This window comes from Plasmodium cynomolgi, chromosome 8 (genome assembly GCF_000321355.1).
Source record: "Plasmodium cynomolgi strain B DNA, chromosome 8, whole genome shotgun sequence".
Classification (NCBI taxonomy): domain Eukaryota; phylum Apicomplexa; class Aconoidasida; order Haemosporida; family Plasmodiidae; genus Plasmodium; species Plasmodium cynomolgi.
The window spans coordinates 1,650,903-1,667,362 of NC_020401.1; the positions used below are offsets into that span (position 1 = coordinate 1,650,903).

At 40.0% G+C, this 16,460-nt stretch overlaps 4 protein-coding genes across 4 annotated transcripts in view; 3 read left to right on the plus strand and 1 right to left on the minus strand.

The window, feature by feature from the left end:
- Positions 1-2,347: 2,347 nt before the first annotated feature.
- On the plus strand, positions 2,348-6,451 carry PCYB_084630 (exportin 1; the record flags this gene model as incomplete). The annotated part of the gene is made up of 3 exons (XM_004222201.1): positions 2,348-5,917; positions 6,125-6,217; positions 6,374-6,451. 3 exons carry the CDS (start codon positions 2,348-2,350, stop codon positions 6,449-6,451), a joined length of 3,741 nt encoding a protein of 1,246 aa, XP_004222249.1.
- A 3,775-nt stretch (positions 6,452-10,226) lies between these two features.
- PCYB_084640 (hypothetical protein) lies at positions 10,227-11,569 on the plus strand (the record flags this gene model as incomplete). The annotated part of the gene is made up of 2 exons (XM_004222202.1): positions 10,227-11,320; positions 11,497-11,569. The coding sequence occupies 2 exons, from the start codon at positions 10,227-10,229 to the stop codon at positions 11,567-11,569; spliced, it is 1,167 nt and encodes a 388-aa protein (XP_004222250.1).
- A 1,428-nt stretch (positions 11,570-12,997) lies between these two features.
- Positions 12,998-14,246, plus strand: PCYB_084650 (hypothetical protein). The gene is made up of 3 exons (XM_004222203.1): positions 12,998-13,372; positions 13,544-13,645; positions 13,916-14,246. The coding sequence occupies exons 1-3, from the start codon at positions 13,304-13,306 to the stop codon at positions 14,201-14,203; spliced, it is 459 nt and encodes a 152-aa protein (XP_004222251.1). The 5' UTR covers positions 12,998-13,303; the 3' UTR covers positions 14,204-14,246.
- Positions 14,247-15,291: 1,045 nt separating this feature from the next.
- Positions 15,292-16,460, minus strand: part of PCYB_084660 (ATP-dependent transporter) — a gene marked incomplete at both ends in the record, with an annotated part of 4,126 nt that continues 2,957 nt past the window's right edge. Inside the window, 2 exons of the mRNA XM_004222204.1 lie at positions 15,292-15,727; positions 15,777-16,419. Coding sequence (XP_004222252.1) covers positions 15,292-15,727; positions 15,777-16,419 — 1,079 coding nt within the window. The remainder of the gene's footprint in view (positions 15,728-15,776; positions 16,420-16,460) is intronic.

The following is a 16,460-nucleotide window of genomic DNA, read 5'->3' on the forward strand; positions in this document are numbered from 1 at the left end:
ATGCCCTTTATGCAAGCGCCTTTTGTGCAAACGCCCTTTGTGCGCATATTTTTATGTACGTACTTGCGCTTCCATTCGGGGGAAATATTCCCTTGACGTGAGAATCTCTGCCTCATTTTTGCGCGCCAAAAGTTATGGCGCAAAGTGGTGGTCAAAAAGTGAAACCTCTGGGACGGGTGAGCATACGCACGAATACGTTCGATTACGCATACGTAAGCATATGTGCACTTGAGCGCATGTAGAATGCATACAGCCATATGGGTAGGCGTATGCAAAGGGAATACGAGGCGAAAACGCGGTGGGAAAGGATATGCACATGAATATGCACATAAATAGGCACATAAATATGCACATAAATAGGCACATAAATATGCACATAAATAGGCGCATAAATATGCACATGAATATGCACGATAATATGCACATGGATATGCACATGAATATGCACGTGAACATGTACGTATATGGTTATATGCCCTGCGGCGTAGTCCCCGCAACGCTTCTCCTGAAGGTGCGGCTGCAAAAATGTGAAAACGGATACATGAGGAGCCCCCCCACGGAAGGGCTGATTACACGCAGGAGTGAGGAAGCAGGAACGCTCAGGAGGGAATAGAAGCAAGTGCATACTGGTATGCACCTGTGGATAGGTATCCATGGGTATGTACATGTACGCGCGTTTTCCTACGAGAAGGCAGAAGTACGCTCACTCACATTGTTGCGTATTTGCACTCACAATTTTAATATATATATGGCGGCCATTATTTTGTACCCCTTTTTTTTTTTACCCCTTTTCCCATTTTTTTTTTTGGCCTCTGTGTATGGACCCCTTTCATTTTTTACGCCATTTTTGGAAGGTATACAGTTTTTCTTTTTTTTTTAAAGCACATTTTGTCGAAATATAAAATAGGAAATTTAAGTAACACAAAAGAGCGCATATTAAAGTTTACAAGAATACGAACGCGTATGCGCTGACAAAAGTGAGCTTTCATGAAGCCAACCTTTTTTATGTAATTAATTTTTCGCCTCGAGCATTCCCACTCCGTGCAGAGAGGGAGATGTACATGCATATGTGAACACCTGACATGTAAGAATGACTGTTCGTTCGTCAGTTTTGAGCCCCCCTTTTACATGGAAATATTTATGATCGTGAAATTTCAGCATATACACGCACATAACTTTTTTGGCAAAAGGGTTTCACGATTATATAAGTGCAAATTTCCCCTCAGTGCGCACCCCCCCCCTTTGTGAAGGCATATGGAGGGAGTGTACGAACGTATGAGGTGCGAAAGGATGCATTGCAGAAGCCAGCACTGGGGAAACCAGCACTGAGTAAGCCTGCATTGGGGAAGCCCTCACAAGCGCTTGTTTGCATTATGCGTGTACGGACGTACTCCTTCTCCACTGCGTAGCGGATGTATAAATGCCTTATACAGAAAGCGCGCGCATAAAGGAATGTACATTATTTTATGTATCCCCCTGTGTTCATGTGCACATGGCGGCCCACCCCCCACATGTGAACTGCAAAGAATAAACTCAAACTGTTGAAGAAAATCTGGGGCTGCCTTGTTTGTATGTGCCTTTTCCTTTGTACGTTATAAAGCATCGCCCGCTGGAGTAATCGTACGGAGCGTTTATCACGGCGAGGCTTGTCGTGCGGGCATGAGTAAGGACCTTCTCACTTATTTGTGAAAGTGCGCTCTTCACCATTTCGCCATCTCGCCATTTCACCATTTCGCCAGTTCACCATTTCGCGGCTTCTCCCCTGCACGTTGTCACCACAAGATAGTTTGCGCCAACTGCGCAACAACACGGGAGAAGCCCTTTTAAAGGATCGTCAGAGAGGCGTGCCCTTGGATGACCACGATCGTTTGCACGTATATATAAGTGCATGTGACCAATGTGCCCCCTTGTGTTCGTTTCTACGATAAGGGCATTTTTTTAAGCGAGGGAAGAAGTGTAAAAAGGCACTTCCCAGCAGTACATAGAACGGAAAGGGACCAGAAAGGAACTGCAAGCTCGCACCCACCCCCAGGTCATCTGTTATAAGAGGATTGTCTGCATATTTATCCCCTCCCCTCTTTTTCCCTATTTGTTGACGTGTTTATTTCGATTTTTTAAAAAAACGAAGAGAGAAACAAGCGAAGTGTGACCCCGGGGGAAGGAACACAGTATTGTAAGGAAGAGGTACTGCAGGTGGAGGCTTGTAGACGCGGAGAGTAACATAATAAAGGAAGACACGTCGAGGAAATCATCACAAAAGGTGACACAGGCGAAGGAGAAGCAAGCCAAGGCCGATTTACACCATCGACAAAAGAACAAAAAGGAAAAAAAAAGACAAATGATAAAAATGGAAAATGAATCTTTCAACCCACTGTCGCTGTTAGACAAAAATCAGCCATTCGATGCGGAGAAATTGAAGCTGCTGGACAATGTAGTAGAGGCTCTGTTAGATACAAAGGATAAGAACAGAAGAGACTTTGCACAGAATCTGTTGAACCAGTTTAAGATGTTAGACAATTCATGGAGATCCGTATCCATCATTTTGGAACACAGCGAAAATGTAAACACAAAGTTTTATGGTCTCCAAATATTGGAAGAGTGTATAAACAACAAGTGGAATATATTACCTGGAGAGGAAAGAGAAGGAATGAAGAATTTCATAGCGTGTTACACGATAACCTTATCGACAGAGGGAACGACGGTAGGGGTGGACAGACATTTGTTAAACAAGTTGGACGAGACGTTAATTCAGATAGTGAAGAAGGAATGGCCTGATTCGTGGTCTAGTTTCATTCCAGATATTGTAAATTCAGCAAAGCTAAATCAGAATGTATGTGAAAATAATATGAAGTTGTTAAACATGTTAAGTGAAGAGGTATTCGAGTTTGGAAATGAAACTTTAGTAAAAAAAAAAGAAAAATTAAGAAATGAATATGCTAGCCAATTCCAAGAAGTGTATAATTTATGTTTGTACATTTTGGAAGCAAACGTATACAACAAGAGAAGCACAAACACGTCACTAATTAAACAAACGTTAAACTGTTTGTCGAATTTTTTTAAATGGATTCCATTAACTTATATTTTTGATAAGTACAAATTTAATGATACGAATATACAGATTATTGATCTCCTCTTTGACCACTTCTGGGATGATATTTCATATAAAATTGAGTGTGTAAAATGCATACAAGAAATAGTGATGCTAAAAATTGATGAGAAAAATATCATTTACTTCGATAACGTGTTTATCAACTTGTGGTCAAAGTTGGTCGCAAAAATTAAGTTGTTGCCAAATGCTAATGAAATGAAAAATATACCTCCAGAGTTAAAAATATTTTGGGAGCAATACTTTTTGCAATTGAGTATATGCATTACAAGCTTTTTGCGTAATTATAGAGAAAAGATTGTCGAAAAGAACAACAACACGAATGATGTGAATATCGTTTTTAAGTTTTTAAACATGCTAGCCAATAGCAACATGGAAGAGGTTTTCCTCATCATCATCGATTATTATAATGTCTTCACGGAACAGCTCATTAGGGAATTGATCACGAGGTTGGAGCAGGAGCATAACTTGAAAGGTAAAGGTGGAGCAAATGTACCAGGTGCACCGAGTTCGTCGAATGACTTGAAGAATTCGCTGGGCACATCTTCCATCAATATGTCTATGAATTTGGAGACATCCTCCCTAGGCAACAGGAAGGCGTACAGCTTTGCCACTATGAATTATAACTCGAGTCTTATTGGAAACAACGGGATTAGCGGAGGGGGAAGCAGTATCATCAACATTAATGAATATTCGTCTATTTTGGATAAAATTGATTTAACCCCAGGGGATATCAAAAAGATGTGCCCGCGGATTAAGCTATACGAATTTATTCTGAACGATATAAGGAAGACTGTCATCGAGAAAATGGCGAAGCCACAGGAAATCTACATTTCTTATGACAACGAAACGGGGGAAGTGGTCCGAGATTTTGAACCAGACACGACAGAAATTGCCTTGTATAACACGATGAAGACGACCCTGGTATACCTGACCTACTTGGGGTCTGAAAAAACCATGGAACTGATCGTGGAGTTGCTAAACAAAGAATCGGAGAAGTCGCTAAAGAATACTAACAAAAATGAAGTGTGGAACAGCACGAAGACCAACCGAATCAGTTACGCAGTGGGTTCCATCTCCATGTGTATGACTCTCAAAAAGGAACAAGACTTCTTAATGTACATACTGAGGATATACTTACACATGATAGAGGTTAAAAATGGGGAAGAAAACAGAGCCATTTTGGCCTCTTGCGTTATGTACATTGTGAGTCAATACCATCGATTTTTGAAGCTCCACTGGAGATTTCTAAAAACGGTGATGAAAAAATTGTTCGAGTTTGCAGAGAATGAAAAGGTACAGGACATGGCAGCGGAAACGATTTTGAAAATTTGCAAGCAATGCAAAAATGTTATAGCGAAGAATAATCATACCAATGATAATAATGAGTCGTTTTTTAATACATTCATTAAATTTCATAACAACATAATGCATAAGTTGCCAGAAAAATTGAACTTGTTACTTTATGAAGCCATCGCGCACGTCATTTCGTGTTTTCCGTATGAGGAGAAGCAGGAGAGTATAAAAATTTTGATGAGCAAATTGATGAATCTGTGGAACTCGTTAATTTATGCGAATAACGGGATTAAAGATATGAATGACCCCAACCTTTTAAACAGTAACGGGGCTAATGGGGATGCCATTAATGACATGAAGAATTTGGAGCATTTGTGCACATATGAGAACTCCAAACTTATTATCACCTTTGTGAGGGTTAATTGCAGATTGGCCTATGCGCTGTCCTACTTTTACTACGAGCAGTTAAATTTAGTTTTCCTGGACTTTTTAAAAATATATCAGCTGTATAGCAAGTTTATAAATTTGGAAGTGGAGACAAATGGGACGAAACGCATAAGGCATGCTCAGTTTAGAAATTTATTTTTAATGAAGAGAGAGTTCCTACACCTGATAGAAACCACCATTGAGAGGAGTTGCTACAACATACAGGAATTAGAAGCGGAGTTGTTAAAAAGGGAACAGAAAAAATTGAAAAATGAAATTGACGAATCGATGGATGTACATCTCCCAACAGTGGAGGAAGCCAAGCAAATAAATTTTCAAATGACCAGTAACATACTAAACGTGTTGCTAGAAACCATTTTGGTAGATTATCGAGATAGTAATCCCCACATAAAAGATGCTGAAGTGTTTTCTCTGCTCTCAACAGTTTTTAAAAAAATTGAAAATGTCACATGTCCAATTTTGCCTACCGTATTAAACTATGTGTTATTACCAACCATTGACATGATAAAGAATGATTTCTCATCCTATCCGGAACATCGGGAAAAATTTTACAACTTTTTAGATGCCTGTGTCAGACATTGTTTTGATTATTTGTTCACCCTAGATTCGGAAATATTTAATACATTCATTCAGTCCCTTTTGTGGGCAATTAAGCATGAGCATCCCTCAGTTGCGGACCACGGGTTGAGAATAACTCACCAGTTTTTACATAACATTATTATAAAGAAGAAGGAATATTTGGAAGAATTTTGTAAAGCGTTTTACTACATAATTTTGAATGAAGTTTTTAAAACGTTAACCGATTCATTTCACAAGTCGGGGTTTCATTACCAGACGATTATCCTTATGAACATGCTACGCCTTCTGGAGTTTGAGGTGGTGAACCTTCCGGATGCAGAGATTACCAAAGCGCACATAGTGAAGCACGTGCAGACGTTTTTGACGCAGTCCTTTGAGAATTTGAACCAGAAGCAGATTGAGACCTTTTCCGTGGACTTGTTTAACTTTTGCGTGGAGTCCCCCCCGGCGTTTAGGTCCTTCGTCCGGGACTTGCTGATATCGTTAAAGGTGGGCACCGCGTGCGTCGCGTTTGTGGTTAATTTGCACCGTTTGTGTGGCTGCACCGGCTGTGCGATTTACGCGCGTAAGCACCACCACCATTAGGACGACCACCATTACGACGGCCACCATTAGGACGACCACCATTACGACGGCCACCATTACGACGACCACCATTACCACCACCACCATTTCTCCCGTCTCTCCCCCGTTTAGGAATTTTCGACCAACCAAGATGAGCTATACGAGGCCGACCGACAGGAAGCGCTGCAGAGAGCTAAGCTGGCAGAAGATAACAAACTTATAAAGGTAAATAGAAATGAGCGCTTTCCCGGTGCTTGGTTCAGCGTGTGCATTTTCTGCTGGAGAATCGTTGTTGCAATTTTAAATAAAAAAACGGTATACACGTATTTGGTTTTTTTTTTATTTTTTTATTTTTTTTTTTTTCCCTTGCGTGTTTCCCAGTTGAGAGGATTAATGAAGGAAGACGTGCCAAGCTTTTCAGCCATCGACGTGGATGACGAGTGTATAAATGTGGAATAGGGAAAGTGGAGAGGACTGCGCATTTTGTCGCTCAATTTCGCATCGTATTAGTGTAGGTCCAATTTGGTGTAGCCCCCTGTATAATGCCCTCCACCTTAGCATATCTCAGGATATTGTAGCATATTATAGCACACCTTAGCAGGTCTCCCCCTAAAATGTGAACCCCTTTTAATGACTATTTTATCACCCTTTTCTCTGCCTTTAATCCACACATTGTTTCCATTTTTTTGAATAAAATTTCCCTTTTTTTTTTTTAACAAAAACGAGTTTCCCTTTTTCGGTGGTTCGGAATGTGCACACGCACGAATACATCTGTGTGTATGTGTAGACATATGTGTATATACACGTGTACGTGTGCAAATGTGCACGAACGAGTGTACCCACGCGAACTTTGTGCTGTGTGCGTAACAAATGATAAGTAACGGCGAGCGTTTATCATTTTCTGCCATTGCATTGTTGTGTACTGAACCCCCCCCCAAGCCCAGGAAGTTTCCCCATAGCTGTGCCCTATGAGTGCCTCGCAGGGGGGGGGGGGGGTATCCATATACACAGATATATGTGTGCATATATATACATATGCGTCTTTACCTATATATATGTGCATATATACGTACATATATAAGTGCATATATATGTGCATATATGTATATATTTATTTACGCATTTACACCTCCCCCATGAACGTGTAAGTTGTACCATATAACACATTTGCGCATGTGTTGTAGGACATATCTTATGTGCATGTCGTAAGGCATGTGTGCATATCCATCTGTTTCACTTTCCTCCCCTCCTATGTTGCATCCACACATTTATGCTCAATTATTACACCTTTCTTCATAATGATATGTATCATTTTAAAATTTAAAAAAATTCACCCAGAAAAATACTTATAATTTGAATGGTCAATTGTTTTATACTTTTTAAATATGAACATATGACAGTGCAGCGCTTTCGTTGAAGGTTAATTTATTTTCTAACTTTTTAAGGGGCTGTTCAGTTGGGGTTCCTAGCGGAGATGCTTTTTCGCGCGTTTGTATGGGATGTCAAGACGGTGATATATGTAGACCATTATGGAGGGTAAAAATTCAGGGGTAATAAAATTGCCTCGTCCTTGCGCAGTGTACATATATTTGTGACGAAATGGCATAAGAGTGGGTCACCACATCTAGAGAACGCAGTTGTATTCATTTACGCTAATATGTACATTATCGTACGCAGAGTGTCATGCGGTAAAAATAAAGGACCGCGTCGAAATGGGGTGAAGTTTAAAATGTAAAAGGGGCTTCCCGTGAACGCTTCCAATTTACGCATGGGTCAATTCTTTTTTTTTGGCACCCCTTTTTCTGTTGCTACTCAGGGATGAGCTTTTCCCCTTTCATGGGAAATACAGTTTGGCGAAGAGCGGTAAGCGGGCGTTTAAAATGTTCACGCGGGCCAGGTACAAAGACATTCTCCATACATCATACGTAATGCTTTAAGGGGGACGCGTTTATACGCATGCCATTTTCTGCTTTCCACTAGCGTTCCGTTCATCGGCATCCTTCGTGATGAAAAATTTCCCTTCTCCATTTTTCCCACGCGAGAAGGAATTTTTGGCTTTGTTCCATGCATTCCGCGATTAATCTTTCAAAATTGTTGCGCTTTTTACTGGCGCTTATTTTTTATGACCGCTCCGTTAAGCTATTCGTTGTACATATATATGTAACGTTTTTCTTTTTTATTGCTATTAATTCATCGTTATATGTATTTATTTTGTTTGCAGTTTTGTTTGCCGTTCTTTCCTCTTTTTCCCATTTTTCCCCCCCCATTTTTGTGCCCCTCGGCGAACGTCCGTTTTGACCGTTGGATTTTCTCCCCTTTCGCGTCACCTTCCTTCCCAGCGCCGCAAAAATGTACGTGCCTGCACGAGAATAAGCGTGTACATATACATATTTATACGTATTTGTACGTTCACATTTATGCGTATTTATACATATTTATATGCAATGGCCTGCGATAGGCATACCCGCGCGCCAAGAATCATATGTTCGCTTTTCCGCGAATGCGCACGCCCACACCAATAGGGACGAACAACATTTAAGCCTTCGTCCGCTTAATTTACGCCCGTTTTTAAGCCCTTTTCGAGTTCAGAATTTAATAAGCCAGTTGACGATAATGTTAAATCATCAGGCTCCAAACGCAGCAGGGTCAGCATCGCAAGTGCGTGGATAGTAGTCCGTCGCATTTGTACATGTGTTTATATTTACCCTCGGTCATAAGTTTTTCTTGTAAGGATTTAATCGCCTTGAAATTCTTTTGCAGTAGGGAATAAAACGGTCAGTGCGCTGTTTTCACGAAAGGGGTTAATAAAAAAAAAAAACGTATTCTTTGCATTTAAACGACGTAAGGATGTGTATATCCGTGGATGAGGCGCGAAAATAAAGTTCGAAATGTATAGAGGGGGAGGAAGCACGGCGGAAGTATATATGCATATGTGTAGTACCATACCACATTTCCCCTCCTTAGTGAATTTGGTGCACCAAAGAGAGCAGCATTGAAGAGGTTACAGTATGAAATTTTATATGTAGGGTTAAGGGGAATCTTTTATTTACCCCATTTGTGCCCTTTTAACGTGACTTCCTTCCCCGTGCTATATAAAAAAGGGTGTGTGTATAGACCCCCCAGTTTGAATTATCTTCACGTGTAGGTATGCTACATTGGCGTTTTCAGCCACGTACCTATTCGAAAGGCATGGTTGCAGAGAAAACTCCGTACGACCCCCTTGAATTCTCAATTGATCCAAATTTATTGTACGCGAAGGGGTGAACGAAAATAGCAAAGCTTACTCGCGCGAACGTGCATGCCATATCCCCACGGTAGGAAGTAGTTAAGGGGACACACAAAGGGCATCCGAAAGGGAGTCGTTTCCTGGGCCCATTTGCAAAATAGCAGAGTTTGTAGGGACAACAACTGGGGGAAAGTTGACGCCGCATAAATGAGACGTTGAAATTTTAGGTCAGAAAAGTGGGGAAAAATACACACCGGAGTGGGTGTTTATATATGTACATATTTTGTATATACATATATCTGCCCCAGTGCATGTGCGAAACCGGTTTAAGCAGTCCACTTTAAAGAAGCACAACGGAGATAAGCCTCCTTAGGGTAGGCTGCTCACGCTGCATCTTCAACGCCGAATAAGAAAAGTGGAACGTTTGCCAACCCAGTGAGGTGCACAGATAACCACGTGTCCGTAGCTACAGGAGAGTATAAATAGGTATAAACACAAGAGTGTATTTATGTATATGTTTTTGTATGCACCCCTTGACGGTTGGTCGTTCTTAACTGGAAAGCCGCTACAACCAGCATGAACAACCACCAAGTTGTGAAGCAACAAATGAACCCTAAGGGTTCGAAAGAACAAAACAGAATGATGACTCCAAACAACAACATGCCGGGGGGGATTCGAGATTTAGCCTATCACAGGAATAATGGAAATAACGACATGGGAAAAATGAACATGAACTCCAATGCGCAACAGCATAACCCAGCAAATAGTAATATGTATAACGCAGCAAATAGTAACATGTATAACACACCAAATAGTAATATGCATAACACACCAAATAGCATAAATAATAACAACTATTCTTTAGGCTTATACATTGACAACCCTCAAAATGCATTTGTATTTGACGAAAATGATTTGAAAACGTTATTTTCTCATTACAAGGGAGCAAAAAATATAAGAATACTAAGTGATAAGGCAGCTGCGCAAATTACTTTTAATGACAAGAATATGATACAGCAAGTGAGAAAAGACATAAACGGGTTGACCATTACAGACATTGGCACGATTAGGTGTATTATACTAAATGAGGGCAAAACTGTGGAACAATTTCTCCCCTTTTCGGCCAACGACCCTGCGTCGGGGCAGCAGAAACCGGGTTCCAATCAGAATGGCGATAACACAGTCAGTATGCTGAAAAAGCTGGCGAATTTGCTGCAGCCGGAGCCCGCCCTGGGTAGTAGCATGGCGCCGAAGATGAGCGACAGCACAGGATTAAACGCAACTGCGAGTATGAACATGGGTGCAAGTATCACAACAAATGTGAACATGGGTGGGAGTATGACTACAAATGCAAACATGAGTGCAAACATGAGTGCGAACATGAGTGCGAACATGAGTGCGAACGTGAGTGCGAACCACATGCCAGGGAAAAACCAAGTGAAGAATAAAATGAGTAACCACTCCATTTACAACAACGCCGGTAGCCACTTCAACCAAGTGCACATGAACAAAGGGGAGCACGGCGAGAACAACCCCTATGCTACGAAGCGGCTAAGTCGAATTGAACTAATTGACATATTTGGTTTCCCCGTAGAATTTGATGTAATGAAAAAAATTTTAGGAAAAAATAACTCCAACATATCTTACATAAAGGAACAAACTAATAACTCTGTATCCATTGAGATAAAGGGGAAGCCATTTAATGAAGCTCCGATTGTGGAGCGGATGCATGTGTCTCTTTCATCGGACGATTTAATAGGCTATAAAAAAGCTACGGAGTTAATTGTAAAATTATTGAATTCTATTTTTGAAGAATTTTACGATTTCTGTTATGAGAAGAATTATCCAGTTCCGGAAAATTTGTCGTTTAAGAGACACGAATATATGTATAACCCCGATGGGAGTACGAAGTATGTAGGATTCAAGGACAAGTGGCATGTCATGAAGGACAATTATAGGACCGATTACTCCTTTAGGAAAAACAAAGGCTTGCAAAAGAACGACAAGGATAAGAGGATGCACGGCGGCGCCTTTGGCGGGCACCCCAACTTGAGCATCGGCTATGCCAACCAGAATGCTCCCCAGGGGGACTTCAAGGACATGTAGGACACAGAGCGGCAAAAATTTTGTGGCAAAAAATTTGTAGCACAAAATTGGGGAAAAATATATATAAAGGCAAAATGGACCTCCCAAATGATGCGAATGTGAAAAAAAAATCCAACTCGTTGCACATTGACCATATTTCACCTCCACTCTTTTCCCTTTTTCCTCTCTTCAGGAATTACAAAGAATCCAACCAGGGAAATTTTCGTAATATGAAATTAAACCGGGCGCGGGATCAGCACTTGTAATTGCATTTGTAAAACCCATTTATACCGCGAAGTGTAAAATCAATATGAGTGTGCCAAAATAGTTTGCGCGTAGAGCATAATACGTTTTATCCCCTTGTGAATGTAATTCGTCACGCGAAGAGGCATTTGTGTCAACAGATATGTGTTTATAATTTACACATGAGTTTTATTACAGAAAAAAGGAAAAAAAAAGGTTTTTTTTGTTTTTTTTTCCCGTTTTTCCGTGCCCACCCGGTTAACAACTTACCCTTTATACTTCCAGACATTTTTAAGTTAAAATGTGTACAGTATTATGTATGTACATGTTTATTTTATTTTATTTTTTTGAGTACAATAATTCACTTTCCCCTTTTTGAATTCAACCTTTGTTTAAACATAAATTATTACGTTCGTTTTGGAATTGCGTTTAAAAATATGTTCCTTTTCTTTTGTTAGTAGTGATGAGAAAAGAAGTTTGCGAAAAAAAATTCCGAACTTTTTTATGGCATTAAAAATGTTGGCTTTGTTCGAATTTTGGGTAAAGTAGGACGATGCACACTGTAGACATTGCAAGGGATAGAAGTGGAGGGATTATCATTTTCCGTTTTCCTTTTTTACGGTGTCCGATTAAGAAGGCGCGTTTGCCATTCGTGGGTACTTATCCCCCGCAATGTGACAGCATACGTGTAATTTTCGTGCAACGTGTGTAAGTGAGTTCATACAAACGCACAGTAACATTTTGGTTAAATGGAGAAGTGCCTTGTTGGTAAGCCGCTAGGGGGATTTGTAGATGACCCTTTTATCTTGACTTTTCTTATGCGCATCGTGAAAGGTGATACACGACCATGCTCTCCTACTTTATAAATTTCCTTTTGTGTCCCTTAAATGGCTGGTGAAAAAGGAAAGGAAAAATATTAGCGAGTTGGAAGAGGGTCATATTTCTGAAAACACTACTAAGTGCGTTTAAATTTATCCATCTATTCCCTGTGCCAGTGAAATGGTGAATTACTTAGCGTAAAGAAGAAATGGGATAGTTAAACAAATTTTCGGCAATTACCCATTTGGCTAGGCGAACTGTTTAGTGAGACCGTCGTGTGGTGCTAACTTGAATGGAAGAGTGGCATGATTGCAGAATGAATAAGTGGAGAAAAATGCACAAGGGAAACAGCAATACAAGCAGCATTTCACACGTTATGTGCTACTGGCATATTTATTTTAGGTGGAAGGATACTACGTGTTACTTTGCTTTCTTACCGAGGCTGAAGAGAGCAAATGGTTCATTCTAAACATAAACTAGTGCAGGCGAAAATTTAAAGCGCTCTTCAGTTGCTGGGGTAAAACAACGCCATAAAGTGCGTTACCAAAAGTGATATATATATGTATGCATGTTTTTCCTTTTTCTCGACGCGCTTAAACGACCCAGTTGCGCAACGGCTATAATTTATTTTTCGAGATATAAGGGTGGCCCTGCTTCGATCGTACACATTTTTTCCATTTCTCCTCTTATTGGGAAGCCTTAACAGTATCTCCTTCCGACTTTTTTGAAACCACTTTTTTTCGATGTTCACGTGTTCGTTAAATTGCCCCTAAGGGTAACTTCTCTTTTGTGATGATCTAAGTTTAATCAGAAAAGGAGAGTAAACTTAATGGGAATGAAAACTCTTGCGCGAAGTAAAGCAGTTTAGCAAAAGGTTTACTTTTGTGTTGCCCCTTTTTTTTTTAGCTGCTCTCTGCGGATATAATCTGAAGGACAACATGAAAGATCCTCTCGAGTATATCAACAAAATAAACTTCAACACAAACCGGTTTCCGCAGTATACCCATGTAAGTGCGCCCTTAGATAGGCGTTTATCGATCTTTTGGCGAACGCTTGCCGGCACGTCAGAGCGCTGTGTTGTATAGCCAAAATTGTGAACACTGTACCGCTAATCTTTCTTGTGCATTCTCCGTTTCGCTTCTTAACTGGTCCACCCCTTTACGTGTTACAAAACCCAGTTGATAGAAAGTTGCCCCTCGCAACATGAAAAGGAAAAGGTTATCCGGATATGCCGTTGCTGGCAGTCAGCGAAGTTTCCCTACTGTGACGACACGCATAAGGTTAAGATGGGAGTTTCGAATATGTGTCATATTGCCGCGTGCAGCATTATGCATGTGAAGTTGCGCGTGGGTGAGAAGATGCATGCCTTTGAAGAGAGCCTTTTAAGAGGGCCTCTTAAGATAGCCTTCGAAGAGAACCTTTGAATGGAGCCATTTTCAGAACAATGAGCTGTTGTGTAATAATTCTCAGTTGTAAAGCCACAATTGGGAGTGCCAAATTTCATGTACATTTGTTTTTTTTTTCCCCCACCCCCTTTTCTCTGTGATTAGATCCTCATGGAAAACGGAGATGATGTAGGGCCGTTTGTAGCCAAACTGTCCAGCTACAAATTATCAGAAGAAGATAAACTGAAGCAGCAAAAGTATAATGAGAAATATATAAAAATAAACAACAAATTGTCATCTGATAAGTCTTCTATGTCCATTTTGAAATTTAATTATAAGCCATATGTGAGCAACAAATTCAGGAAATCTCTCATGCTGTCTGCTGTGGTTTTGACTTCAGCCTTATTGTATGATAAGAAGGAGAGGTTGATTGGCCTTTACTCGGCGCAGTGAAGCGAAGGAGGACAATTTTTTAAAATATCATTCCGTGGAACGTTAAAAAAAAAAAAAGAAACTAAGACAATGCCATTATTTTATGAACCCCCCGCTATAATGTCAAATCGATACTTTACTTGTCCCTCGCGAATATTTGTGTCGTAAGGGTTATTCAAAATTTCTTGGCACTTCTTCACATGTTCGTGTGTTTTGTTATGTGCATGTTTATGTGTGTTTGTTGAGTTATGCCAATTGCGGCGGAACAGCATCCATCCCTCGCAAAATCTGCGAGTGTGCGTTTGGGCGCCAATTTGGAAGAAGTGACCCCTTCCGAACTTCTCTTTTAAACTGTGTCACCGATCGTGTTAAATGAATACCTTTTCCGAGATGAAGAGCCGCAAAGTGGTAGTTGCAGTTGAGCACACATGTTGCGAAGCGTGCGTAGACTGTACGTAAAAAAAAGTTATCACAGTAAGGTAGGCCAGAAAGGTTAAACACGAATATGCAATTAAGTTTTTTTTGTGATGTGTGCATGGGGAAAGGGCACAACAAAACAAAGTTGCACAAAAGGAAACAAAAAAAAGACAAATGAAGAACAAGTGGGGAATGACTTCTGCTTGAGTAAGAACAAATGGTACATCCATGCGATGGACATTTAATTAAGCATATCATGCAAATAAAGTGTGAATTATTTTGGACATATTTTATTTTCGAAAAACAATTTTATGGGACCCTTTTCCCACCACGTAATATCCATTTGTAGGGAAAAAGGGGAGGGGAAAAAAAAAAAAAAAAAAACAGGAAAATGCGTCACGTGTAACATGTCAAATTAAAATGTGGATTTACGAATTATGGATCAACTGTGGATTTCCACGTGTTACAAAGGGGAGATAAAGAAACAAACGCAAATGAGGGGAATACGTGGAGGAGTGAGATTGGGGGAAAATTGGATGATATACTGTAGGTTCACACTTGAATGTGCCATAAATGAGAGACACACATGTACGAACTGCAGACTGAAAAACGAAATCATATGCTGCATTCGCGCAGGGAGAAGTGGGGCATACGTCCCCCTCATGCCCCTCACGCCCCTTTCCCCCGGGTTGCTAAAACTCGCTCATCTTTTTGGAGTACTCGCTGTTTTTGTTTTCCTTCAGTTTGGTCCTTAAACCGTGCTCAATAATTTTCCCGTCTTTCAAAACATAAATGTAATCGCATCGATCAATTGTCGTAATTTTATGGGAGAGATTTATGATCGTAGAGTTGGGCAGGTAGCTTTTTATATTTGAGAAAATTTTCAACTCATTTGCAGAATCGAGGGCGCTAAATGCTTCGTCTAAAATTAGTATTTTTGGCTTTTTTATGATAGCTCTAGCTAGGGAAATTTTTTGCTTTTGTCCACCTGACAATGTTTTTTCATTAATGTTGTGAAAAAATTTGTCCTTATAAGAACTGATCAAATCGTCTATACAGACAATTTTGGAAACTTTAATAATTTCTTTATATAACTTTTTCACGAAATGTACTTTATATTTGTTGTAACTTTTTTTTTTGCTCATCGAGTTGTTTCGTATTTACGTCATTCCCGCACATTAGGCATTTTTTAAATTGAGGGGAGGGATAGTTCGCTTGCGTCGTTTCGGCGTCCGCAGGCGAAGGGTCTCCTTTACTGGGGGGATTTGTTCCTTTCAGCTTTTTCTCAGCCTTTTCTTCATTCTCCCCGAGAAGGTCACCATCTGAAGGGAATAAATGTACGCAGCTGTTTATGCTGTTTTTATTTAACCCGAAAGTGTAATTAAAGTAGGACAAATATTTATTCGCCTTCGTCCTGCAATTGTAGGAGTACAGTATGTTGTAGATTATGCTATCGCTGAACAGGTAAGTGTCTTCCTCCACTAGGGAAATTTTCTTTGTCAGTATGTACTTTGAGATGTTTTCTATATTTTCATTGTCTAAGAGAATGCTCCCGTACGTTTTGGTATACAGCCGTGTGCACAACTTGGAGAGATCATCCTTGCCCGAGTCGTTATAACAGAGAATTCCGTAGGTATACTTATTGGTGAAGTTCAAATTAATATTTGATAAAATTTTATTTTTTGGAAATTTTGCATAGTAGAAATCTACATTTTCGAAAATTAAGCTACTTCCCTTTTTGTCGTCTTTGACATTATCTAGGATTAAGTTTTCGTTTATGTGTTTGTAATTTTCATCGATAAATTTTAAAATTTCTAATTCTTTTATGGCGTTTTGTACAATGTATGGCAGTATGTTATGG